Source organism: Python bivittatus, unplaced genomic scaffold (assembly GCF_059951505.1).
Source record: "Python bivittatus isolate LINGU-HERP-01145 unplaced genomic scaffold, Pbiv_v1 ctg000610_np1212, whole genome shotgun sequence".
Lineage (NCBI taxonomy): Eukaryota > Metazoa > Chordata > Lepidosauria > Squamata > Pythonidae > Python > Python bivittatus.
In genome coordinates, this window is record NW_028277088.1 from 56,992,039 (window position 1) to 57,015,245 (window position 23,207).

The 23,207-nt window shown below is 38.0% G+C and overlaps 1 protein-coding gene across 6 annotated transcripts in view; it reads right to left on the reverse strand.

Annotated features, from left to right (window-relative positions):
- Positions 1–241: 241 nt before the first annotated feature.
- Positions 242–23,207, reverse strand: part of TNS3 (tensin 3) — a 253,382-nt gene continuing 230,416 nt past the window's right edge. For 3 of the 6 annotated variants that reach the window (XM_088150078.1, XM_088150077.1, XM_088150079.1), the window contains exons 21-31: positions 20,290–20,461; positions 17,363–17,982; positions 16,915–17,001; positions 14,588–14,719; positions 11,101–11,196; positions 8,891–8,968; positions 8,181–8,258; positions 7,045–7,213; positions 5,488–5,556; positions 5,333–5,359; positions 242–4,216 (exon numbers count right to left, since the gene is read on the reverse strand). In XM_088150078.1, coding sequence (XP_088006204.1) covers positions 4,072–4,216; positions 5,333–5,359; positions 5,488–5,556; positions 7,045–7,213; positions 8,181–8,258; positions 8,891–8,968; positions 11,101–11,196; positions 14,588–14,719; positions 16,915–17,001; positions 17,363–17,982; positions 20,290–20,461 — 1,673 coding nt within the window. In that variant the 3' untranslated portion in view covers positions 242–4,071. The remainder of the gene's footprint in view (positions 4,217–5,332; positions 5,360–5,487; positions 5,557–7,044; positions 7,214–8,180; positions 8,259–8,890; positions 8,969–11,100; positions 11,197–14,587; positions 14,720–16,914; positions 17,002–17,362; positions 17,983–20,289; positions 20,462–23,207) is intronic. The other 3 variants (XM_088150081.1, XM_088150082.1, XM_088150080.1) reach the window with 2 other exon arrangements.

The window sequence follows — 23,207 nt, forward strand, 5'->3', positions numbered from 1 at the left end:
ATACTAGCTGTATTTCTCCTCAAACTAGAATATTAGCAAGATTTCACATTATACTGATGTTTGGGCAAACAATTGTCCCTTATGAGTGATTTCAAAGCATCATGTGGTAATAAAACAATCAGGCTAGTGTTGTCATCAGAGTTGTCAATCAAAATACTTTATAACTGCAATACTTGCAGCCATTGTATAAATAATCCCTTTCTGCCCCTCCCATTTTTCCATTCAGTGCAACACTAAAAACATACATAAATCTCAGTTTGCAGAAACAGATTTATAAATTCAGTAATTTTATTAAAATCTGAATAAAGGTGATACTTCAAAAAGCAGAGAAAATTATTATAGAATGCTCTTTACATATTGGATACATGTTTATACAAATTTTGAGAGAAAAGGGAAGTCAGATAAGGGGAAAAAACTCGGTTTTGATATTGTTGAATAACCAGGAACCATTGTATTATAAAAATATGTGCAATCCAGAAGCAAAGCTTGCCAATGTTCATCACAACCACCTTCCAATGAATAGGAAGCTGTGCACCAGCTACGCCATACAAAAGGACTGATGGTTTTTAGCCTGAAGATGGTTTTAATACTGCAGATAGGGCTGGATCATTTTTTTTAACCTGATGGCTGCACTAGAGCTTTCTGCTCTGACAAATGGCTGGCAGGAGAGGGCGCAGTGTTGTATTTCTGGACCTGTTTGCTTTTTTAAAAAGGTGGTTGGGGAGGTCACTTAAGACTTGCTTTTGTTCCCTAAATCCTACCCCATGGGGAGAAAAACTGGCCTGATTTTGGGGGGGGGGGCAACATTATTAAAGGGTCTATTGGGCACCTGAAGCCTCTGAGGCCTTGCAAGCATGTGGCCCAGGCATGTAATCCACTCCTGCTGCAGGTTTACAGTAGCAGATTCAATAAAGAGACTATGAGTATGGTTAAAAATGTGGCATCTTATTAATATCACTCATGAAAATGAATTCTAACTTCCATATCTCCATTATGTGAAAATGTATGCGGACATTACATGTGTTGTGCTTTCAGTATGTGTGTGCAATACACATGTAGAAGAGACCTTGAGTAAGATGCCGATCAAAGACATTTCTGTCAAATCCTGAACAACTAATTCCATATTCCCCAGTGTTTGTTCCTGTCCTGATTTCAAGCAGCTGATATTACCAGTTGCTTGGTGGCCCAAATATCTGAATATTGGATATAGTCCAAATAAAAGCATGCAGTATCTGTGAAATTTGGACAATGAAAGTCCATTTTTGTTACATATTAACCTACCCATAGGGAAGAACACCTAAACTCAGTAAGTATCAATTTTCCAGTAATTATTTTAAAGAAAATGTGTTTTGGGGTGGGATGGGGGGAGAAGTTGATACAATTAATATTTAGTTCACTTATTGGTAACTGGTTCTGACGTTCATGGCATTTACTAAAATGATTATTAAGTGTGGTCCAGAGATACTTGTTTCTGTTTATGCCCAACAACTATCCAAGGACAATCTATAGATTACAAATTAACTGACACTGAATTTATAGTTTCTCAAAATCCATATTTATGCAGCAGTAAGGGTATCAAACAGATTTAAACTCTATAGAGCTCAAATTCTGGTCTGATCAGATTTAATATAATGAATCAGTACATTAAACGCTTGATAAACCATGTGTGAATGTACAGTGTGTGTGTGTGTGGCATACAATAAAACTGGGCACAAACATTTTCCATAAAAATTGTGGGCACAGAAACTGGATATATGACTTACATTTTTTTTTCCAGGGGAAGGAGAAATTCTCCAACTCTCTCTGAAAGCCAGGATTCCCCCATAGAAGTGAAAATAGCACTGCTACTAAAAATCCCTTGGGATTTAATGGAAGCCAGAAGGGCTGAAAACTGATGGAAAAATGATTGAAAACAAAAGTTAGTACATTCACTCAAACCCTTCTGCCACTTGGGAATGAAATAAATGAATAACATATACCGCCTATGAAATTGCACCTAAATTCTCTACATGAAGACTTTTTTCCCATAACATTAAATGAGAACTGGTTAAAAAATGCAGAATTTCTCTGCCAGGCAGAGTGTGTGTCTGTGAGAGGGAGGGGGATTGATTTTTTTTGTTCCCTTCTTACAAATATAATTGTAATTCTGACATCTTATGTCCACTGTTTGCACCCAGTTTCATTAGAGCCAGTGGAAATGTTACACTGATATTCAAACTGCTCTTGTTTTGGGTATCTTCCCCCCCCCCACTTGCTTGTATGGATAGATTGTACCACTGTGGCACAATCAGGTGGGAAATATGTATACCATCAGCAATTGTGCAAATACACATTCACATATGGGATCACAACCATTACAAAGTAACTTCCGATATCACTGGATTATGTACAACCTAAATGCTCTATAAGCAGATTATAAAAATCACCACAATGCATACACAGACATAGCAATATTGTGTCCTGGAATATTTGGTCACATGATGTATTCGATTGTCAAATCAGGGTATGTCATTTCTCAAAATATGGCTAAGTGCACCAAAAATAAGATTTTTCTCCCCCTACCCATTTTAAAATTTACCTTAGATTTTTTAAAAATAAAAACTATTTTAAAATATTAGTAGAAATTGGATTTCAAAATAAAATTATGAAGTTTTTTGTTGTTTCCTGAAATATTTATTCTATGAAAGGAACTTGGCTATTATTAAAGGCAGGATATGAAAACACTGCTGCCTCCTCCCATCAGGCATGAACAAGATGCTCTGGGTACTGATGTAAAACATTTCATGTAAAGTGGTCTAGCAGAGATATCCCCATTCATTTGGGGCATACATGTGTTTTCTGTGTAAGTCCTATCAAAACCAATAGTGCTTGTGTGACAGATGCCTTCTAAGTATACAGAATCAGAACATCTATTTAACAGACCCACATCTGTTTTACACTATAAATAATTTGACACAAGCTAATAATAATAATAATAATATATATATATATATTATAAATTATACAAACTGTTCTCATGTGCTTCCCCCTCATTTATATACTGCAATTATTAAGGGCATTACTTTTCTTGCTAAAATTCTTCATAAAACTTTCTGAATCACATTATCCCCTTTTAAATATTCCATCATTTCCCATTTATCTTTCAACAAATTAACATCTAACCTTTCTTACAATATATGCGCTAGGCAAACCTACTCTCTCTCTTTACACCATCCCAAATAAACTTGCACCAATCTCCTACAAACATACACTTTCCATTATAATCTTGATGTCCATCACTCTAATATTAAAATGAAGAGAAGTCCTAGCTTGTTTGCTGGGGCCAGAGCAACAATCAATGCAAAAGCAAATGTCTGCCCAAGTGGGCACTTGCAACAGAGGATCTATGAGCAGAAGGAAGAATTCTATGTAACTGTTCCAGAACCCACCAACTGTTCACTACAAATGTACCCGGAACAGTGGCTTCTGAACCTACTCAAGGGAACAACAAACATTTTAAAAGTGCCCCAAAGTGGGAATTTGCAAGGAAGAACAATTAGGAGGAGAATCAGTGCACTCTCTTTTCACCTAATAAATCTGCAAGCCTGTACATCTCCCATCCCCACCCCCATGCTCCCAATCTCATTCCTGCATTACAGCTGAGAGACCCATGAGATTTTCTCATGCAAATTTCTGTTCTCGTGACCATATATGACTTTCTAGCAAACATTCCACATAAAAGCAACATGTCTGATCAAACAGGTGAATGCCCACTTTCCCACATTCTGCTCCATCACAATGAAGTTAAAAATCAGAAAAACTCATTTCAATTTTCCCAACTTTGATGCTTTAGATTTTCCAAATATTTGTTCAGAAACGGGTATTCAGGAGCTTGCAAGCTTCCAGTTCTTGTATTTGCTGAACTGTAGTTTGATATCAAAATGTTTAAACGATCAGGTGATATTACTGAAGTATAAAAGGCATCCTTTGTATTATTCTACAGACGGAGTATGCGCCAGAGGAGATGCCAACGGTCACGTAGCTTTCATCTGAGAATACGCTCCCTGCAAGTTCAACACAGCAGTAAAACGTTCAGTTCTTCTTTGGGGAACCTATCATGACCTTTGATACAAAGTTTACAATGGCACTGGCAGGCTGTTCTGGATCATGCTCGGCAAACAGGTGGCAGACGTTATCAGTTGCACTGCCTTGTTTCCTTGCAACAAAGCCAAATACTCTGCAGAAAACAAAAAGAAAAAACAATAGAAAAGATGATGCAGGAATTATTCATTAAACAAGGTCAAAACAGTGGTTACCAATCTGTCTTCTAAGAGTTTCTTGGAGTTTACCAGGGTTTCCACAGGAAGAGCAATGATAAACAAGCTTTTGTGAGAAGTAGTTTGCCCAGCCCTATTAATCTTTTTCTAAGCTGCACTGGCTGTAGAAGTGTGCACTTAAAATGTACTTTCAGTTCACACAAAACAAAGCTGAGGCCTCATTAGAAGGCATCTTACTGTATGTGAGAAATTATACAAAATACTGCATTAAGCCTGATGGAGACTTAATGCACATATTTTGCACCTTTTTTTGAATTAAAAACATGAGCACTCTGCAATCTGGGAATGTTAATTATATTTAACCTTATTTTGTCTGGCCCACTACTTAAGGCCCAGACTAGGAAAACAAATGTTGTGCGCCCCTGCTCTGACAGCTTCCTTATCCTTAACAGCAACGGATTTCTGAACACGTGCTTACCTGCCTCCTCTCTCCCTGTCCCACATGCCTTGCATGCATCTCTATCTTTACCCTGGCATGCCGTGCCTACACCACTATCCACAACAAATTGCTTAATGTTTAAATGCTATGTTAAATGGAATGAGGGCAGAGTCTAGTGCTCAGGCATGCTTGTATGCCAGTTCGACTACCCTACTTAGAGATTTAAGTGAAATAAAATTTTGCACAGTGTAGCTAGAAGTATCACATATGATATCTGTGATCACTCCACAGGGCAACTTGATATGCTCTCCCAAATCTTATAGCCTTCACAATTCCTTTAGAAGGTTCCTGAACTGGACTCTTACCCAGTACTACCAAAAGACGGCTGGATTTCATATATACTGTACATACATATACATACATACACATATTAATGTGTGCATATATAAACACAAACATGGTTATAGCTGTCAAAGGTAAACGTAAAAGTGACATGAAAAGACACCTGAGATACTAGAACAAAAAGCACACTCTTTTCTGCAATTTTGGTTGGCCCTAACAAAGGTATTGCCCATCTAAAGTTGAAGGGGAAAATAGATATTATCTATAAGAATCCTAATATTTCATAGCTACTTACTTTGCTGAAGGACCATCTTTAATCCATCTTGTTATATAAAACAAAAGAGCGGGAAGAAATAAAAGAATATTTTTGTTAGAGGGTTTTTTTTTTTTTTTGGTAGCTTTACATACAATATGCAAACAATGAATTGAGAAAACATTAATCATCCTTACTTTCGGTCCTGTGGATCCAAAGCACAAAAAATAACACTACTGACTGGATAATGCCTTCTGAAAAAAAGCCTGAAAGGAAGGGAAAAATAAAATAAAATAGATGTTAGACATAAATTTATGACTAGAGTTTCTAGACTGTGTTTCAGGCCCTTTATGTGGCACCGGGGAGGGGAAATTCAAACACTGCTCTTTTGCCACAGCATTATTCTTAAAAAATATACATATATAGCAACTAACAGTGGGAATTGTGACCAGGGCTGCAGTGCATGGAGAAATTAAGGGGGGTTTCGCTGAAAATGTCCTGGTGCAACTGTTTATCTGACATGGGAAGAGATAACAAGAACCGCTGTTGTTTAGTGCCAAACAGCAGGTCCTTGGTGATAATCTCATTATATGAATTGTAACGTTTCTAGATTGCATTGGTAGGGCTATAAGCAAATGGATACATATGAGCATCTTGGTAACAATTCGTTCTTTTATCCAGCAACCTTTCATAATGAATCCTGTTATTGCTCTTATTTATTGTCCTTATCTCACAAGATACTGCAAAACTAAAATGCATATTTCATTCAACAGTAAGTACAGGAAATTGTTCTGGCTGAAAAGAACAACAAAACAAAAAATGCTCTGAGAAGTTTGATTAACGATAAATTTATTCAAATGTATAAGCAGTATTTAAATGCATTAGATTCACAATGTTTCTCCTAAGAGATTACCTTTTGTACAGATGTCATTCTGGATAGAAATATTGATTATGTATGTTTTTGGGAGTGTTATGGCCATGAGTGTGTTTATTTCTGTTTTGTCCCCATTTTTCTAATTAACTGTTTGTTTGGGGTTTTTTTAAGTTATGCCATGTACTCCAAAATTCTTTTGGCCAGCTGTTTAAGGACTGTTGTCCTGTGTTGGTCAAAGCACTCTGATGTTGGGTGAGCAGGTACAGGCACTGGGGCAAGCCTGGGCTGCCTCTTGCACAGGCTAGAAAGCTTCCTTCAACCTAACACTGAATGGCCATTCGGCAGCCTCAGAAAACTACACCGTTCTGAAGCAGTAATCAAAGGAAGCAGAGTGCCCACTGAAGGACTAGTAGTCCTACCATCCATAGTACAGTAGTGATGGTGGAGGAGGAAAAAAATTATCCCGAGGAGCCAGACTTCTGGGTTATTGAGAGTAGAGGAGGCAAAGGCACCAAAAGTACCCTGTACACCTGCCAATATCCACTTATTCTAGTACTGGAGAAAAACACCCCGAGTACAGCTGAACAAGAGGCTTGATGGTAGAGGGAGCATCACCTGGGATCATTGGGAAGTGGCCACAGTCTCTGTGAACACAATAGCACTTTCACAAAGTTCAACTTTTTCTAAATGCAAAAACTGCACACCACATGTAAGCATCTGAATTTGTTTGCAAATATAATTAGATGCATTTTATTATGAATGTACATAGAAATGGCTTAGGAAGACAGAAATCTACTGATTTTATTAAATAAACAAGCACACAAACACAAAAAAACATGCCTATAACAGTGCTGGACAGAATATTGCTTCCTGCACTTACTTTCTCTGATTGTCTGTCAATGTGATACCTTGTGCAGACACTTTGAAATGGACTACAGTGGAGGTGGGAGGAGGCTCTTGAGCTAATGTTAAGGTCAGGGCCTTCTGCACAGCTTGATGACCTGTTAGAGACTCCATTTCGACAGAATTCAGGTAGCAAACATTGCAAGCTGTAAAATAAAGTAATAGCCAATGATGAACAAGGCTACAAATAGAATTATTTGATCCTGATTTAGAAATTTAGTTTCTGGAAATGTTGAAGTGATGGTGGAGAAGGGGTGGAAGGGAGGGATCTTCCCCAGTTTTTTAGTGAAAATTTTGAGAAAAAGTGAGATGCATGCAATCTTAATTTTTATATCACCTTTCTTTTATCGAGGTTTACTTTGTTAAATATGAAAATAAAGTGTAGACAATAACTTCATTTACTAGTTGAATTCACTTTAAAATACTTATTACAAATGGAGCTGTAAGCTTATATACTTTTAATGACACTTAGAAATTATAACTCTCCATCCTAGGAAGCAGGCAATAGCAGACCACATCTGAAATCTTGCCAAGAAAACTGCAGGGACTAGTCCAGGCAATCACCAGGAGTCAACACTGACTCGAAGGAACAAAGATGGAGAAGGGGGGGGGGAGGAGGAGGGGGAGGGGAAAGAAACTATAAAATTGGAAGAAAATTAAAGACAGAAGTTATCAGCATAATAATGAGTTATATACTCTAGCCTTAGGCTGTGTCCCCATTTGCATCTAATAATCAGATGAATATGTCCGAGCAATGTCTTTTTTTTGTTGTTACCCTATAGTGTCACCTTCATTTTGTTCACAACAAAGTATTCATAGTTCCAATGTTAGAGTGGTGTTTTCCAACCTAAACTGCCAGCCATCCACAACAATTTCAAGGTATGCAAATTCTAACACTATGCTGCTCTCAGGTGACCATATGGGCTACTTATTGGCCACTGCAAGAGGGTGCAGGCATGCTCATCCTCTCCAGACCTGGTCACTCTCTTTTAGAACCATTCTATTTGGTGCCCACGAACCCTGAATAAGCTAATAACTTAGTCGACTCAACTCTAATGCACATGAAAAATAATTCTGATACCAGCATTAAAAGATCAGGACCTACTTACTGACCTGCCCCTTGTTTCAGAAGCTCTGCAGCTGAATTTGCAGCTGTTTGCATGGAGGTTTCAGAAATCTCTTCCAGAGGGTCTACAAACAGAAATTAGTACAGATGTTTTCAAAATGAGTTGGACTGAGAAGTCAACCTGAGTACATTTGTTGGATGAAAGAATTTGCCATCAGATTTAAAGTTCAAGCATTCCTTATGCTGTATATAATAGTAGTGAGGGAGTTCTGAACATGGTGTAATGAGAGTTAAGTGGTTTAAAATCCCAATTATTTCTACATGTTAAGCTCATAACTTGGTATACTTGGCATCAGTGAAGGTTATTTTCTAATGTATGTGTTTCCTGTCACCTATAACAATTGTTGCATTATCTTCCTGCGTAACAGCTGTTGGTTGTTGACTTTTTTTAATCTGTTGGATGTTTTTTATAGTTACAGTGATGCTGTAATTTTATTGTGCTGTACATCACTGGGGGGAGGTGATGGAAAAAAGGTATCTAAATAAAATAAATAATAATAAATACCATGTGCCAAAATGGTCTTGTTTTCCAATTTATTTGATTGATCATCAGATATGGAATGACGAATTACACTGTTAAAAACCACCTTTACACTGAAGTCTATACTCTTCTAAATACCACAACCATTGTTGATTCATTGTTAGCTATAATGAAGTTGTTCTGAAAGTGTATTAACAGCATGTTTAACTGGAATACCTCGGTCTGGGATGAGTAACTTGCAAGGCAATGCCAGAGGGGTAATGGAATGTTGATACACCAAAGCTGTCAAACTTCCTGTAATTACAAAAAACAACACACGAAGTCAACCTTTTTACCGTTTAAAAGATTACATGCAGTTTTTGTAAGTCACATATACATTTTAACTCTTATATTCTGTATCTTCAGCTAATGAAATCACTGTTCTGAGCCACCCAATCCAAGGATAGATAGGCCAAACAAGAGAGCAACACCTACAGAACAGCTCGAGATATGCCTTCCCATTCATAGGGATGAGACTGGGAGAAACTGCATTATTTAATAATCTCCCTATGCAAAGAGCTAACTACAGAGCAAGACTGCACCTTTTTTCCTATTGTACTATGGTATAATATTTTTCTCTTGCACAGCATTTTTTTCACTGAGAGGGAGTTAAAATTACACTACCTCATCTTTTGTCCAAGTAATATAGGCCAGCTATCATATCCAGCTGGTTCTGCTTCATATTTCTTTGCTTCACATATTTCTTTCTATCTTTCATTTGTCTATAGGTTTATATTTGTGTAAGACTTCCATATTTGGAGAGTTACCCACCATTAGATGGTGGTTACAAAAACATTCAATCAAGAGATGAAAAGCCCATAGATATACCATCTACTATCTTTTATGTGTTTCATTTTACACTTCATCTTCAAAAGATAACTTCTATAACCTTAAAAGGGCCATTCTCCATGCTGTCAGTAGAACAGCAATGTGGATGGGAGTAAGAAATATGAGGACATTATAGATGGAAAGCCACGTTGGTCTATGGTAGCAAACAATCAAAAGGCATCTGATAGGACCTTTCCAACCAACAAATTTTTTAAAAAGGCATAAATTTTTGTGAGTTGCAGCTCATTTCATTAGACTCACAAAGTGGTCTGATGTACAGTAGGACTTAATCTGGGATAACACGGAGGGGATGGGAAGACAGGTTATGGAAATGCAGTTTACATGTGAGATATATTACAAGTACCTTATCAATTAAAAATTGTATTGTGTTAAAAACCCACTGGATTTCTTGAGACCTTTTGGGATTGCCTGAAACTTCTGATGTATTTGAGTTCAGCAATCTCACTCAATTATGCTGTTAAAGTCCATTTTTCCAAAATGGTTACTTTGAGGTCTATTATAGAATGTCCTAGGAGGCTGAAATGTTTTTATGTCTGCTCTGATATTATTTTATGCAGTTTGTCCTGATTGTCCTACGTAGAATCCAGTTGGTCATTGTTGGCACATTATGGCATATATCACATTAGAGCAGTGTTTCTCAACCTTGACAACTGTGTGATGTTGAATTTAACTCCCAGAATTCCCCAGTCAATATGGCTTTTGCTAATAATTCTGGGAGTTGAATTCTACATATCTCAAGGTTGGGAAACGCTGCATTAGAGGAGGAGCATGTGAAAGTCTCTAATCTTGTATGCATACTTTTTAGGGTCTGTGATGGCGTTGTTGGTGTAGATGTGAAGGTAAAGTAGACATCTGGGTTTGTGCAGGGTCTGGTTCCCTGATGTTTCTTGTTTTGTTGGGTGCTTGTCTGTATGCAAGTATGGGCCTGCACTTACCACCTGAGAAAGTCTAGTGCCATTGTTTATTATAATATTGTCTGCTGATAATAAATCTGTTATCACATTTTCAATCAATAAAAAATACAGAATACTGCAGTCAAAATTTACCATATCCATCAGTACTTTAATATTTTCTTTTAATTTTGCTTCATCCAATTTGTATGGATTTTTTGTTTTATAAAGGATCACACACATGGCCATCTAGACTATTCCAGAGTGGGCAGCCACATCAAATTGAATAAATAAAATTAATTAAATGGTGCCCCTAACTCAACTACCACAAATTAACACAGGACACATCAACCAGCAGGGCAAACAGGAGAGAAAAAAATCTTCCTTTTAGGAAGTGTTTTTTTCTTCCAATAGGACTCTGCTTTTATAAGGCTGTGGGAGCTTCCCTGGAACAGCTGCGTGAATGCATAGTGTAAACAAGAGAGACAAAATGTCAGAAAAATGAACAAAAGTATAAAGAGAGAAGCAAAATCTTAAGCTGATATCCAAAAGCCATCATTCATTTATTATGTGACAAGTACTTGCCCCGTTTTATGACTATTCCCTAGATCAATATATATGAATAATATTGATATAAAGAATACTTACCAAAATATGGCTCATTGGGACATCCTTTCAATCTCACTCCTTTGTGGGTGCATTCAATCAGAAAATGTCTCACAAGTTCATTGGAAATATCTCCAACTGTGACATACAATAATTGTAAATTAAATTACAGCAGCTGTAGTCTTATGAAGTACAAGCATTACAATTCAAGTGTATTCAGTTAATTGTGTACTCATATTACACAAGATAAGGGCTAGCATTTTATTTATTTAAGTATTTATATTTCAAATTTAGATACCGCCCATCTCACAAAAATGACTCTGGGCAGTTCACAATAAAACAACAATAAATATTAATTAAAATACAATAAAAACAATATAAAATCCAGTAAAAATAAAATAAAACCAAACATACACAAATAATAATATCTTCCAAGATGCTGATGATCAGTAAGATGTTAACATATGGGAGCATCTTCAAGGTGCTAGCCACCCTCAGGGTTGGTTGCCCCTTTTTTCGCCCCATGCCAGTTGGCAGATCCAGGTCTTGACTTTCTTCCAGAAGGACAATAGAGTTGGGGCCTGCCTCACCACTGGGGGGGGGAGAGAATTCCAAAGGATGGGGGCCACGGCAGAGAAGGCTCTCTTTCTGGACCCTGCCAGTCGACATTCTTTCATTGATGGGGTCTGCAGCATACCCACGCTGCCTGACCAGGTGCAACGGGTGGATATAATGGGGGTGAGACAGTCCCTCAGGTAACCCGGTCCCATGCCATGTAGGGCTTTAAAGGTGATAACCAACACCTTGAATTGGACCCCGAAGCAAACTGGAACCCAATACAGCTCACTCAGATGTAATATGTGCCATTTTGGGGGCACCTAAAATTGCCTGTGCGGCTGCATTTTGAACCAGCTGAAGCTTCCAGATACTTTTCAAGGGTAGCCCCATGTAGAACACATTGCAATCGTCTATATGTGAGGTGACTAGGGCATGAGTGACTGACTGGAGGGACTCCCGATCCAGAAAAAGGCATAACTGGTACACAGCATGTAGTTGAGCAAAGGCCCTCCTGGCCACAACTGCCACCTGCTCTTTGAGCAGGAGTTGTGAGTCCAGGAGGACCCCCAGATTACGCAGTGGGTCTGTCTGGGGTAGTGCGACCCCATCCAGAACCAAAGATGGTAAACTTCCAGATACAGAGGAGCCCCCAACCCACAGCCACTCCTTCTTACCAAGGTTCAGCTTTAGTCTGTTGTTCCCCATCCAGACCCCCACAGCCTCCAGGCACCATGAAAGGGTAGTCACAGCATCACTCAGATCACCTGAGATGGAGATGTATAACTGGGTATCATCTGCATATCGATGATACCTCATCCCATGGGGGCGGATGATCTCACCCAGTGGTTTCATGTAGATGTTAAAAAGGAGTGGGAAAAGTACCGAACCTTGTGGCACCCCACAAAGGAGGGGCCGTAGGCTGGACCTCTTACTCCCTATCAACACTGATTGGGAGGTGAACCAGCACAAAACTATGCCACCCACCCACAACTCCCCAAGCCGACCCAAAAGGATACCATGGTCCTAAAAAGGGAAGGTGGGAGACTGGATGAAAATTGTCCAGTATGGTGGGATCCAGTCATGGTTTCTTGAGGAGGGGGTGTACCAGTGCCTCTTTAAAGACCACTGGAAACACTCCCTCTCTCAAGGATGAATTCACCATCACCTGGACCCACCCATTCATAAAATGCATTATAACCACAATTTCCAAGGATTTGTACAATGGCTTCATGGTAGCTTAAAATGGCTACATTCAGAATTTTTAAAGTTAGGCCTGTATGTAAAAAAATCTAAATGGCAGCTAAGAGTTACAGTTTTTATGTTATTTTACTGCCATCTAGTGATTGTTCAGATATTTGCAGTTCAGCTATGGTAGACCTAGTAAAAGTAAAATGGGCAGCTTAGAAATATTGACTGTTTACTTGTATTTTGATGCCCGAAAGTTGTTTGACAATATCTACTGAAGTTTGGCTCAGAGGTTCCTTTTTTTTTTTTTGTACTTTTGTTTGGGATAATGGAAACATAGGAACATTAGGAATGAAAGTTATGATTAACATTGTTGACATGCCTCTGTAAATAACCAATTACAGGGAGACATTCTGCTGATCACATTAATTAGATAAGCAATATGCAGTTCGGTTAAGAACCACTTTTCTACCACACAAACAAGCAGGGGAAAACTTTGAACTGGTCAATCCATAGTTCCAATATGAAAAATAATCCAACTGAGATGTATTACCAGGCTCCCAACAATGTTCACAAGGCCACAACAACACTTTTCGTTTTTCTTAAGTAGGCTGTCTTTGTGTAATAGATTTAATTAACAACCAAGTATCTCTAAACTTGTTTACACTGACTGGGCCATGCCTCCTTCTCTTGACTATGCCGTAATCAGCCTACATTGATAACAAATTTGAAGCATTTATTTGAAAATTTGTAAGCCCAAGCATTCTATATCCAGTTTTGGTTAAAGCAAATATCAGATATTGCCTACCTTCCTTGAAATCACTACACATTTGACTCCAAAATACAAATTATCCCAAGTTCTCTTCATTTCTCATGACTCTGCTTAACACTGCTTAGCATGATTATTTTATTCTAGCACCAAACCTTATTTCCCGGGGCAGAAACCTTGCTTCCTTCCTTGATCTGTTTGATGGCCACATATCTTCAATCCTTATTTTTATTCTTATTGTTTTCTTTAGAAGTGCTTTATTCCTGATATCTCATCTAATGAACTCAGTAACTGGATCCAGACATAGTATGTTTTGGGGTGGTTGCAGGTTTTATGTGCCCTGAGGTCTTTATTTACACAAATGGAAAAAAGTACACTTTCTGTGTGCGCTTTTCCACACTTAGATAAATGATTTTCAAATAAGAAACTGATCTTCATACAATATGACTATCTAAGAAGTTTTGCCTATTAGTTATAATTTTTAACTGAATTGTTTTGGCCTCCATATTGCATAATAGCAACTTTAGTTTCTGTTGGGTTAGTTCATTATTTAATGCCAAACACATATCTATAAAGAGAGCTACTTTGGTGTAGCAATTATGGCATCAAGCTAGAAATTGGGAGACTGAGAGTTCTAGTCCTGCCTTAGGCACAAAGCCAGCTGGGTGACTTTGGGCCAGTCACTCTCTCTCAGCCCTGAGAAGAAGGCAATGGCAAACCACTTCTGAAAAACTTTGCCAAGAAAACTGTCCGGGCAGTCGCTAGGAGTCAAAAACTGACTCGAAGGGAAACACACACATATCTATAAAGAATGTTTTGTTTTTGTTTTGTTTTTATGTGGACAAAAGTAGCCTGGATTAGGTCTTGTGCCTTATATACAGTGGTGCTTAAAGCTTTGTGAACACTTTTGAATTTTCAATATATCTGCATTAATATGACCTAAAACATGATCTGTTCTCTATAAAAGTTCTAAAACTAGATAAACTTCCCCAACCTCTTTGGGAGCAGCGGAGTTACCTTTCTTGTTTAACTGCAACACTGAAGGAGGAGGTGTAGCAACCTTCATGGCCAGACCATAGGCTCCTCTAAAGGAATGACTGTCACGGACAATGAATGACCCAGCTTCCTTGTCCTTCAGGACAGCAATGGCTGCGTGACAAGAAGAAAGAGAGGTTAGAAGAGCATTGTCTTTATTCAAAATAAAAAGCCTTGCATTAACAGCTGGGGGGGGGGGGAAACGGGAGCTGTACAGTCTAAAGGGAAACTGCCAGTAGATTGTTTGTGTTAATATAGTTGCTATTAGAATGGATTATGAATGTCTTGCTCACAGTAACTAAAAACATACACCAGAAATGGCCCATGTTCTTTTTCTTCAGAAACTACTGTTTTTCTGGCAGTACTCTGGGAATCAGAAATATATTTTAATATATTAAAACGTAAATATCTGAATGGTTAGGGAGCCAATTTGGTGCACTGGACTGGAAACTGGGAGATGGTAAGTTCTAGTCTGCCTTAGCATGAAGTCAGCTGTGTGACTTTGAACCAGTCACTCTTTCAGGCCTAAAAAGGTGGCAATGGCTAAGTGCTTCTGAAAAACATTGCCAAGAAAACTGCATGGACTTTTCTGTGTAGTCTAAAGGAGTCAAGGCTGACGCACAATTCATTTCCCAGAAAGGAAAGAAAGGGTCTAACCTTTATCTACTACTGCATAATGATTAATGCCCAGCTTTCTATTTTCAGAATCAAAAGAAACAAGAAGCTGATAGCTGTGATTCACTGATAAACTTTTACTCTGATTTATGCACTGCATGGAACCTCAGAAATCTATTAAAATAGTTTTATTCCTATCAGCAGTCAGTTTACAGAGATCTGTAGAAGGTTGGGCAATCTGCAGGAAATTTTTGCTTATACACAATCTCTCCTCCCCCACCCCAATAATAAAATATAGCATAGAATACTGATAAAAATCAGTTATACTACATAAAATTCACCTACAAATTCCCTGAATTGATTTTTTTTTGTAATTACAATCTTTTTCAGACATGATGCTTCTGGCACACTGAAACACAACTGTTGTTTCGTATTTCAGTGGAAAGCTCTTGCTATGAGTGAGTGCAAATAAAAATTATTGTCTTAAGTAGAAGTAATAGAAGCATAATGTCCAGAACCTAGAAAAGAACTATGATTTTGTCTGTATGTAACATATGTTGTTTGGTTTTGGACACATCATCATCATCATCATCATCATCATCATCATCATCCAATTTCCAGTATGTATGGACTGTGTGTAGTGAAGATGATGGAAGTTCTGGAAATTATATCCTACAAATGATGTGTAAAATAACTGGATATGTTTAGTATGCAGAAGAGAGCAGGATTAGAATCCAGTGGAAACTGTAAGGAAGCAGATTTCAACTGAACTAGACTGTCAATAGCAAACCATCTATAGAAATGCAAGAAACTATCTCAAAATATATCAGATATGCTTCTGCCTATGGTAAGTTATGACTGGTGATTTGTCAGAAATGTTGTAGCGTGATTGTGCAAGGCACTAGACTATGACCTCCATATTATATTCCATTCTAGGAGCCAATATGGTGTCCCTGAAGGTACAGGATTGATACTGGCAAGATCCAGATTAAAATCCACCTTTAGCCATGGAAGCTCACTGGGTGACTGAGCTGGTCATTTTCTCTCAGCCCAGGGCTTCATAGGCTTTTTGTTGTTGTGCAAAAAAAATGGGACTGGGAGTGCTATGGGCACTGCCTTGAGCGGAAGGAAGGAAGGAAGGAAGGAAGGAAGGAAGGAAGGAAGGAAGGAAGGAAGGAAGGAAGGAAGGAAGGAAGGAAGGAAGGAAGGAAGGAAGGAAGGAAGGAAGGAAGGAAGGAAGGAAGGAAGGAAGGAAGCTATCTACCTACCTAATATATAGTTCCAACTACATTTTTAAAAAATACATTTAACATTATTTCTAGTAGTTGCTTATGTTTGGCCATAATTAAAGATATGAGAGACCCTATGAATAACCCAATGGATTCTAATATAGCCAGAGGTTGTGGCTTGATGGAAGAGACTGTTTCAGCAGAATAGTTACACGGTCCCTAAATGTCAACCTGCATAATAATTCTTGAAAGTTAATTGGGAATAACTGCAAATACAAATAAGACTGGCACAGATCCCGCTTTTAATAATTGGCATTTAAACTGGGTTATGGAAGGGATGGTAATATCTAGCAAAACTTGAACACTAATTAGAGTAAAACTGAAAAGGAACAGTGAATGATAAATATTCATAACTGAATATAAAAAAGCTAGCTGTATGCTATGGAAGGTGTTTAAAGAGCATACCTTGTTCTCTTGAAATCTCCGGTTTATACCAGAATTTGGAAGTGTCTTGAACAAAGTTTACAGTCACATGTTTATCACCCATATTTTCTGTAAGACAAAAAGAAAAATAAATAATGATTTAAAAAAGCACACCGTATGTCATTGGATAAAGTTGACAGTTTTTATAAGGTAGGGACATTCAGAAGTATGTTAAGCATCACTATTACTGTTCATTGTAGCACCTCATTCCCATCTCACAATGCAAGTGTGTGAGGAGGCATTTGAATTACACTGGAAAAGCACACTGCACTACTGACTACACATTCAGTGTAAGTATGAGAGGATCCTAACACATACAGATTGAAGGCCTCCTCTATGCATTTTGCATGCATTTATTTGTACACTGAGAAACACTTATTCTAAATAGTGAGAGGAGCTGCTACCCCTCTGGAATACACCCAGAACATACCTGATAATGGTGGTGGGCTTGCAACTTTAGAGAAATCTGGAAGTACATTTGGAAATGGAATGCTGAGAGTGCTTCCACTATGTGGGCTGGAGAAACCACTCGAAGAAGGTGAGGCAGAGCCAAAAGAACGTTCTCCCTCAGATATCCTCTTCTTCTCAGGAAGAGGGGGTTGTGGGTACATGTGCAATCCCTGGTTTTGCTGATTTGGACTGTTATGACTGTCATATCCAGAAGATGATGCAAGATAGCTGTGTGGCAAAAAACTACTGTCCACCATAGATTTTGTTATTTTGGGAGACCCATCAGAATTTGGCATAAAAGAAAGTTGTTTTTCTTTCACTAACTGGTTTTTGTTGGCAACATCCCCACCATAATTGTGAAAAGTTTGGATGCTACCACTAACTGAAAGGTCCTGTTGTGGTCCAGCTGTTGCATTCTCCAGATTGTTCAATGACCCAGGCTGGACTCCTTTTGTCTGGAAGCGTGAATCATCTTGCACAGGAGCAGAAAGATCTGGAGACATGAGGTAACCTCCTATATTGCTGTTGCTCATTTCTGGAAACTGGGGCATCAAGGAGGACTGAGAATTGTTTTGCTGCCAAATATCTTCATCTGCAGGACTGTACAAAAAAACCAAAAAAAGTTAAATCCCGTCTAAATGATATTATAAAACATCTATGTATATAGAATTTAAGATGAAGTCAAGAGAACAATTGACAGCAGAAGACATAGTTTTCAATGATTTTCATATGCTCAGTTAAAAGAAAGGTTTAATATAGATAAAAGATTGGAATTGAAAAACAAAATGGAATCTGAAATTGAATTATGTACAAATCATGAATAAATGGTAATAGCAAAAATGTCTAAACCGTTAAAATTTGAAACAGAAGAATAAATTAATGATTGCATGACAAAATGGACTATTAATTTTGGATATAATATATAGACAGACACTTGGGAAAGAATGTGGGTAACTGGTATTAAATTCACACTGTGTCATAACTTAAGAGAAAACTTTTATAAACTAATGTATCACTGGTATATTACACCAGGGAAATTATCAAAAATGTACAAAGGTATTTCAAAAACAGTGCTGGAAATGTGAAAAACATGAAGGGCATTTTATCATGCATTGTGGACTTGTGAAAAGCTAAGAAAATTTGGATACAAATCCAAACGATGATACAAAGGATTTTAAAGGTAAATACTGTGAAGAAACCAGAATGCTTTTTTATTGGGACTTATGTTCAATGATGGAAGAATAATGAAATTCCCACAGTGGAGGAACTGTGGAGGAAAATGTCAGAATTTGCTGAGATGGCAAAGCCGACCTGTTTGTAAGAGAAAAGAACGACAGAAACTTTTTTGAAACACTGGAAACCTTATATGGACTTTTTGCTGAAAGAAGAAAAAAATGATGATGATTTACAGGTTTGAAGATTAAAAAGATGTGGATCAAGTAAGGGGCTGAAATATAACATCTAAGAGGGAGAAGGGATTATAAAATTGAAATTATCTGTTGAAGAGAAGGTCAGAAGTCATATTTCATAACTTTAGTTTTTCTTTTCTCTTTCTTTTTCTTCATATTTGTCTTTTATTTTATGTAAAATTCTCAATAAATAAAAATTAAAAAAACATTTCAATATGGAGTCCTGCTTTAATTCAGATGACAGAGCATTTCATGGTAGCAAATCTAAATCCAGTTACTGGGTATATACACAACAATGAGCTGCTTCTAATTCAAGGTCCCTGTATAAAACACAACTTGCAAGTTTAGCTATATGTTGAAAAATGCAGTGTAAATCCAAGCTTTGCATTGTAAGAAGGTACTATGTTTAATCATAATCAAGTCAAAAAAATCGCAGCAGGGCTAGGAAAGATTTCTCCTGGAGACCTTTAGATGCTCCTGTTAATCAAAGCAGACTATAGTTATAAGGATAAGTTTGGTTTAGGATAAGGTAAAGTTGTATTTTCATTTGAGTGTATCCTATACTTTGAAGTATGCTTCCCTATAAATCAAGTACTCTTATCATTTAATGTTCAACTTATCTTCCTGCCATCTTTTTAAATAATGTTATAACAATAGTATTGTCTTATTTGTAACCACTGTTTTAGCATGTATATTTCTGATAATGCAAATATGGTGTCTTATTTTGTAACATCTTATGACACCATTATATTCTTATTTTTGTTAAGAACATAAAAACAAGTGTTTGCTAAACAACAATAAAGCAAGAAGAGAATGCTGAACTAGGATTGGAAAAGATTAGATTCAAATGCTCACTCCTCAGTGAAGCTGGGGAATTCATAGGATAGATAACATGATAACAGAGGGGTTGGATGCTACCTCGACATCATTGGAAGAAAACTGAATAGCAATGTCAATAAATTGTTTTCCCAGTATTAACTCTAATGGGATATTGGAGTCAACCAACAATTATTTTGTTCTTGAAAGAAAGGAAAAATGGGGCTCCTCCATATTTTATCTTCTGAAGCAAAAAAAAAAAAAAAAAAACCAGCAACTAGCAATTGAATTTTATTTTAGTTCTGAAGATTAGATTGGATATTAAAGCAAAGACCATCATGGTAGCATAGGAAAATTCATGATATATTCAAATCTGTTCGCTGGCTGGCTGGCTGGCTGGCTGGCTGGCTTCCTTCCATCCATCCATCCATCCATCCATCCATCCATCCATCCATCCATCCATCCATCCAATCATATTTCTCCTCAATCCTCAAGATCTGCCATCTAAAATGTCTGTCTTACTTTATACTGGTAGTGCCAGCCTTGAAGGTCCCATAATACAAAAATCTCTTTTTTAATCAATTTTTTTTCCTGGAAGAATTCCCAGAGCAGTTTCTGATTTTTTTCTGCACTCAAAAAAAATTATGTTGGAAATTTAAGGAACAACTAGAATTTTAATTACCTATTTTCTCTTGGAACAGTGGTATTATTTGAAACTGAGCATGTAGCTGCAAAAGGCTCCTGGTGGGAACAAACTGCTTCTATATCAGCCCGCAACAAGGATGGATTTGGGCTTCTTGAACTGTCAGACATCGCTGTGGGGTGATTAAGGCCTTCCATGTAACCTCGGGGCTCTGCAAAAATGAAATAAAGAATATTTTTGTTAGGACCTATAACCCTGTAATTGTAGCAAATACTATTTATTCACAGCAATGAAGGCACTGTGGGGAGATGAGAAAATCAGGGATGAAATTGCAAGTCCACTCTCAGTTCAACACATTTACGATGCTATTTACACAGAGGCCCAAATGTATAACTCATAAAGGGTCCTTATACAAAATATTTTCTTTCTGTATATTGCAAATATTGACAGCAGATGATAAGAATAAACATGTTAACCTTCTCTCTAAGCTTTTGGCTTTATACAAAATGAACATCTAAGCAATACCGGTGTTTTGATGCTTTACAACAGGGGTCAGTGACCTATGGTGCACAGGCTGGATATGGCCCACCACCTGAAATCATCCAGGCCACAGCCCCAAAAAGAAACATATCCACCTGGCCTGTGGGAGGGAAGGAGAGAGTGGCTGTCCATTCAGCTCTCCCTGTGAGAGTTTGCTGCCTTCACCAGCTGCCTTAGTGTGGGCGAAGCAACAAGTCCCCCACCAGGAGCTGGTGAGAGTGAGCCAGAGGCAGAGAAGGAGGAAGAAATGACGGTGACAGTGGCATGGCCTCCGGCCTCTATGCAGGAGAAGGTTGCCTACCCTTCCTATACAATCTACAAACATACATACCCATCACACTAGCTATTTCTGTTTTGGTTAATATTGTTATTTGAAAAGTTCAGAAAAGGAGTATGAAATAGTAAGCCAAAGAAATTAAAGGTATGAAATTCAAAAGGTAAAGGAAACATAGTTTTATTTTACTGCAGCACTATCCACTATACCTCTCCATATCTTTCTCTCTTGCAAACCATCCCTACAGGTAGTCCTCGAGTTACAACTGCAATTGGACTGGGATTGCTGTGATGCAGTCATAAAGCATGATGTCACGTGACTATATTGTTTAGCAATGGCAATCCAGGCTGGTTGTCGTTGTAACCCAAGACATGTGGGTTGTTAAGTGGGGAGCAGAGGGAGTCCCAGGCAAAGAGCATGGGTGTGCTGCAGGAGGGTGGGGGAAGTCCTGGGACGCCCAACACAGGCCACGTGGGAGTCTGGGTAGGGGGTGCTCGGTGCAGCATGAACTCACAACAGCTGGAAATGACGGAGCAGGTGCATGCGACTGCAGGAAGGCAAGGGAAAGGGTGTGCAGGGTACGTGTGTGCGAGTGCAGGAAGGCCAAGGAAAAAGGGCACAGGATATGTGCCTATGATTGCAGGGAGGCTAAGGAAAGAGGGCACAGGGTGCGTGCATGTGTGTGCAAGCACAGGGAAGCCAGGGAAAAAGGGCATGAGATGTGTGCAAGTGAAGGGGGGAAGAAGGGTGTGATGTGTGCAAGCGAAGAAAGGCTTGCTAAACAAATGGTTGTGAATCAAGGACTACCTCTATGCTTTTACAGGCAGCCATTTTTGCTTTTTTAAAACAATCATTAATTCCTTGAAACAGATCACATAGTAATCACTACCTTTCTATATGCATTTGCACATCTTAAAATTTCTTCATCCATTTTCCCATCTTTAGCAAACATTCTACCAACATACACAAATTCATTTGCTTACTCTAGTTTTCACCATTTATGCATACAGTTTGCAAGTTTGGTCTTCAATGCATTAATTTTCAAATCCATACTCCTTGTTACTTCATATTAACAACTGCTATAAATCATTCAGGTTTTCAGCGAACAACACATACACACGCACATATATGGTTACTTGGTTACATTTCCAACCAATGCATCTTTAATGTCACCCCAAGCATTCACATACTGTTATCACCAGCCACAAAGTCACTCAAAAAGCACTCACTCTTTTTCTTGTCCTAATTTTTTTTTTGGGGGGGGGGCAGAAATAATTCTCTTATATGCATTTCTTTTTCTTATCAATAGTCTCTTGTTTCCAAGCATCCTTTTTCATAATGCCTACTAGTGAAACTTTGCATAATTCTGTTCCAAGCAAGTTCCACATCCTCTTTCCTTATACCTACCTTCCCTCTATACTGTTAAGAAATTAACCTATCTTCAAATCAAATATTTTTATTACCGTCTTTAACCAGCCTTTGTAAAATAAACAACATGAACAATTTGTTATCAGGGAAAGAGGTAAACAATAAAACAATAAAACAACATAACTAATTTAAAAGTTTTGCACTATTGTATAACATGATAAAGATATCTGGCCACCTGGCATATGAGTGTTGAGTCAGCATCCCTTAAAAAGTAATAAACATAAAATTAGTCATTATGGCCCTCAAATTTAGAGATAAATGTAACCTATCTTCTCATAATTGTTCATATAGTAATTCTATTTTCACTTTTGTTTCTTTCTGTTCTGTTCTTTTCTTCCATGTCCATTTTCCCCAGGATCTACTCTTAATACTAATGATGAATGGCCTGTCCCACATCCACAATTTTTTATCACTCTTCATTCTCATCATCCTTCACTAACTCTCTCAACCATTCATCTCAATGCCCACCTGCCACCATCCCCATTTTGATCTTTTCACCCCTTTGCTGCTGCTACTGGCCTTGCCTTTTCCCTGCTATCTCCCAAACCAGAAAACCTTTAGTGGAACACATGTATTCTGGGTCTGTGCCTGGGCCAGTCCTGCAAGCTTTGATCAGAGCACAGATCACCCAATACCAGCTGACCTGTACACCAAATGGCCTGAGGATGGAATGTTTTGCACTGCCCTAACATTTTTACTAGGCTAGAGAATGTGT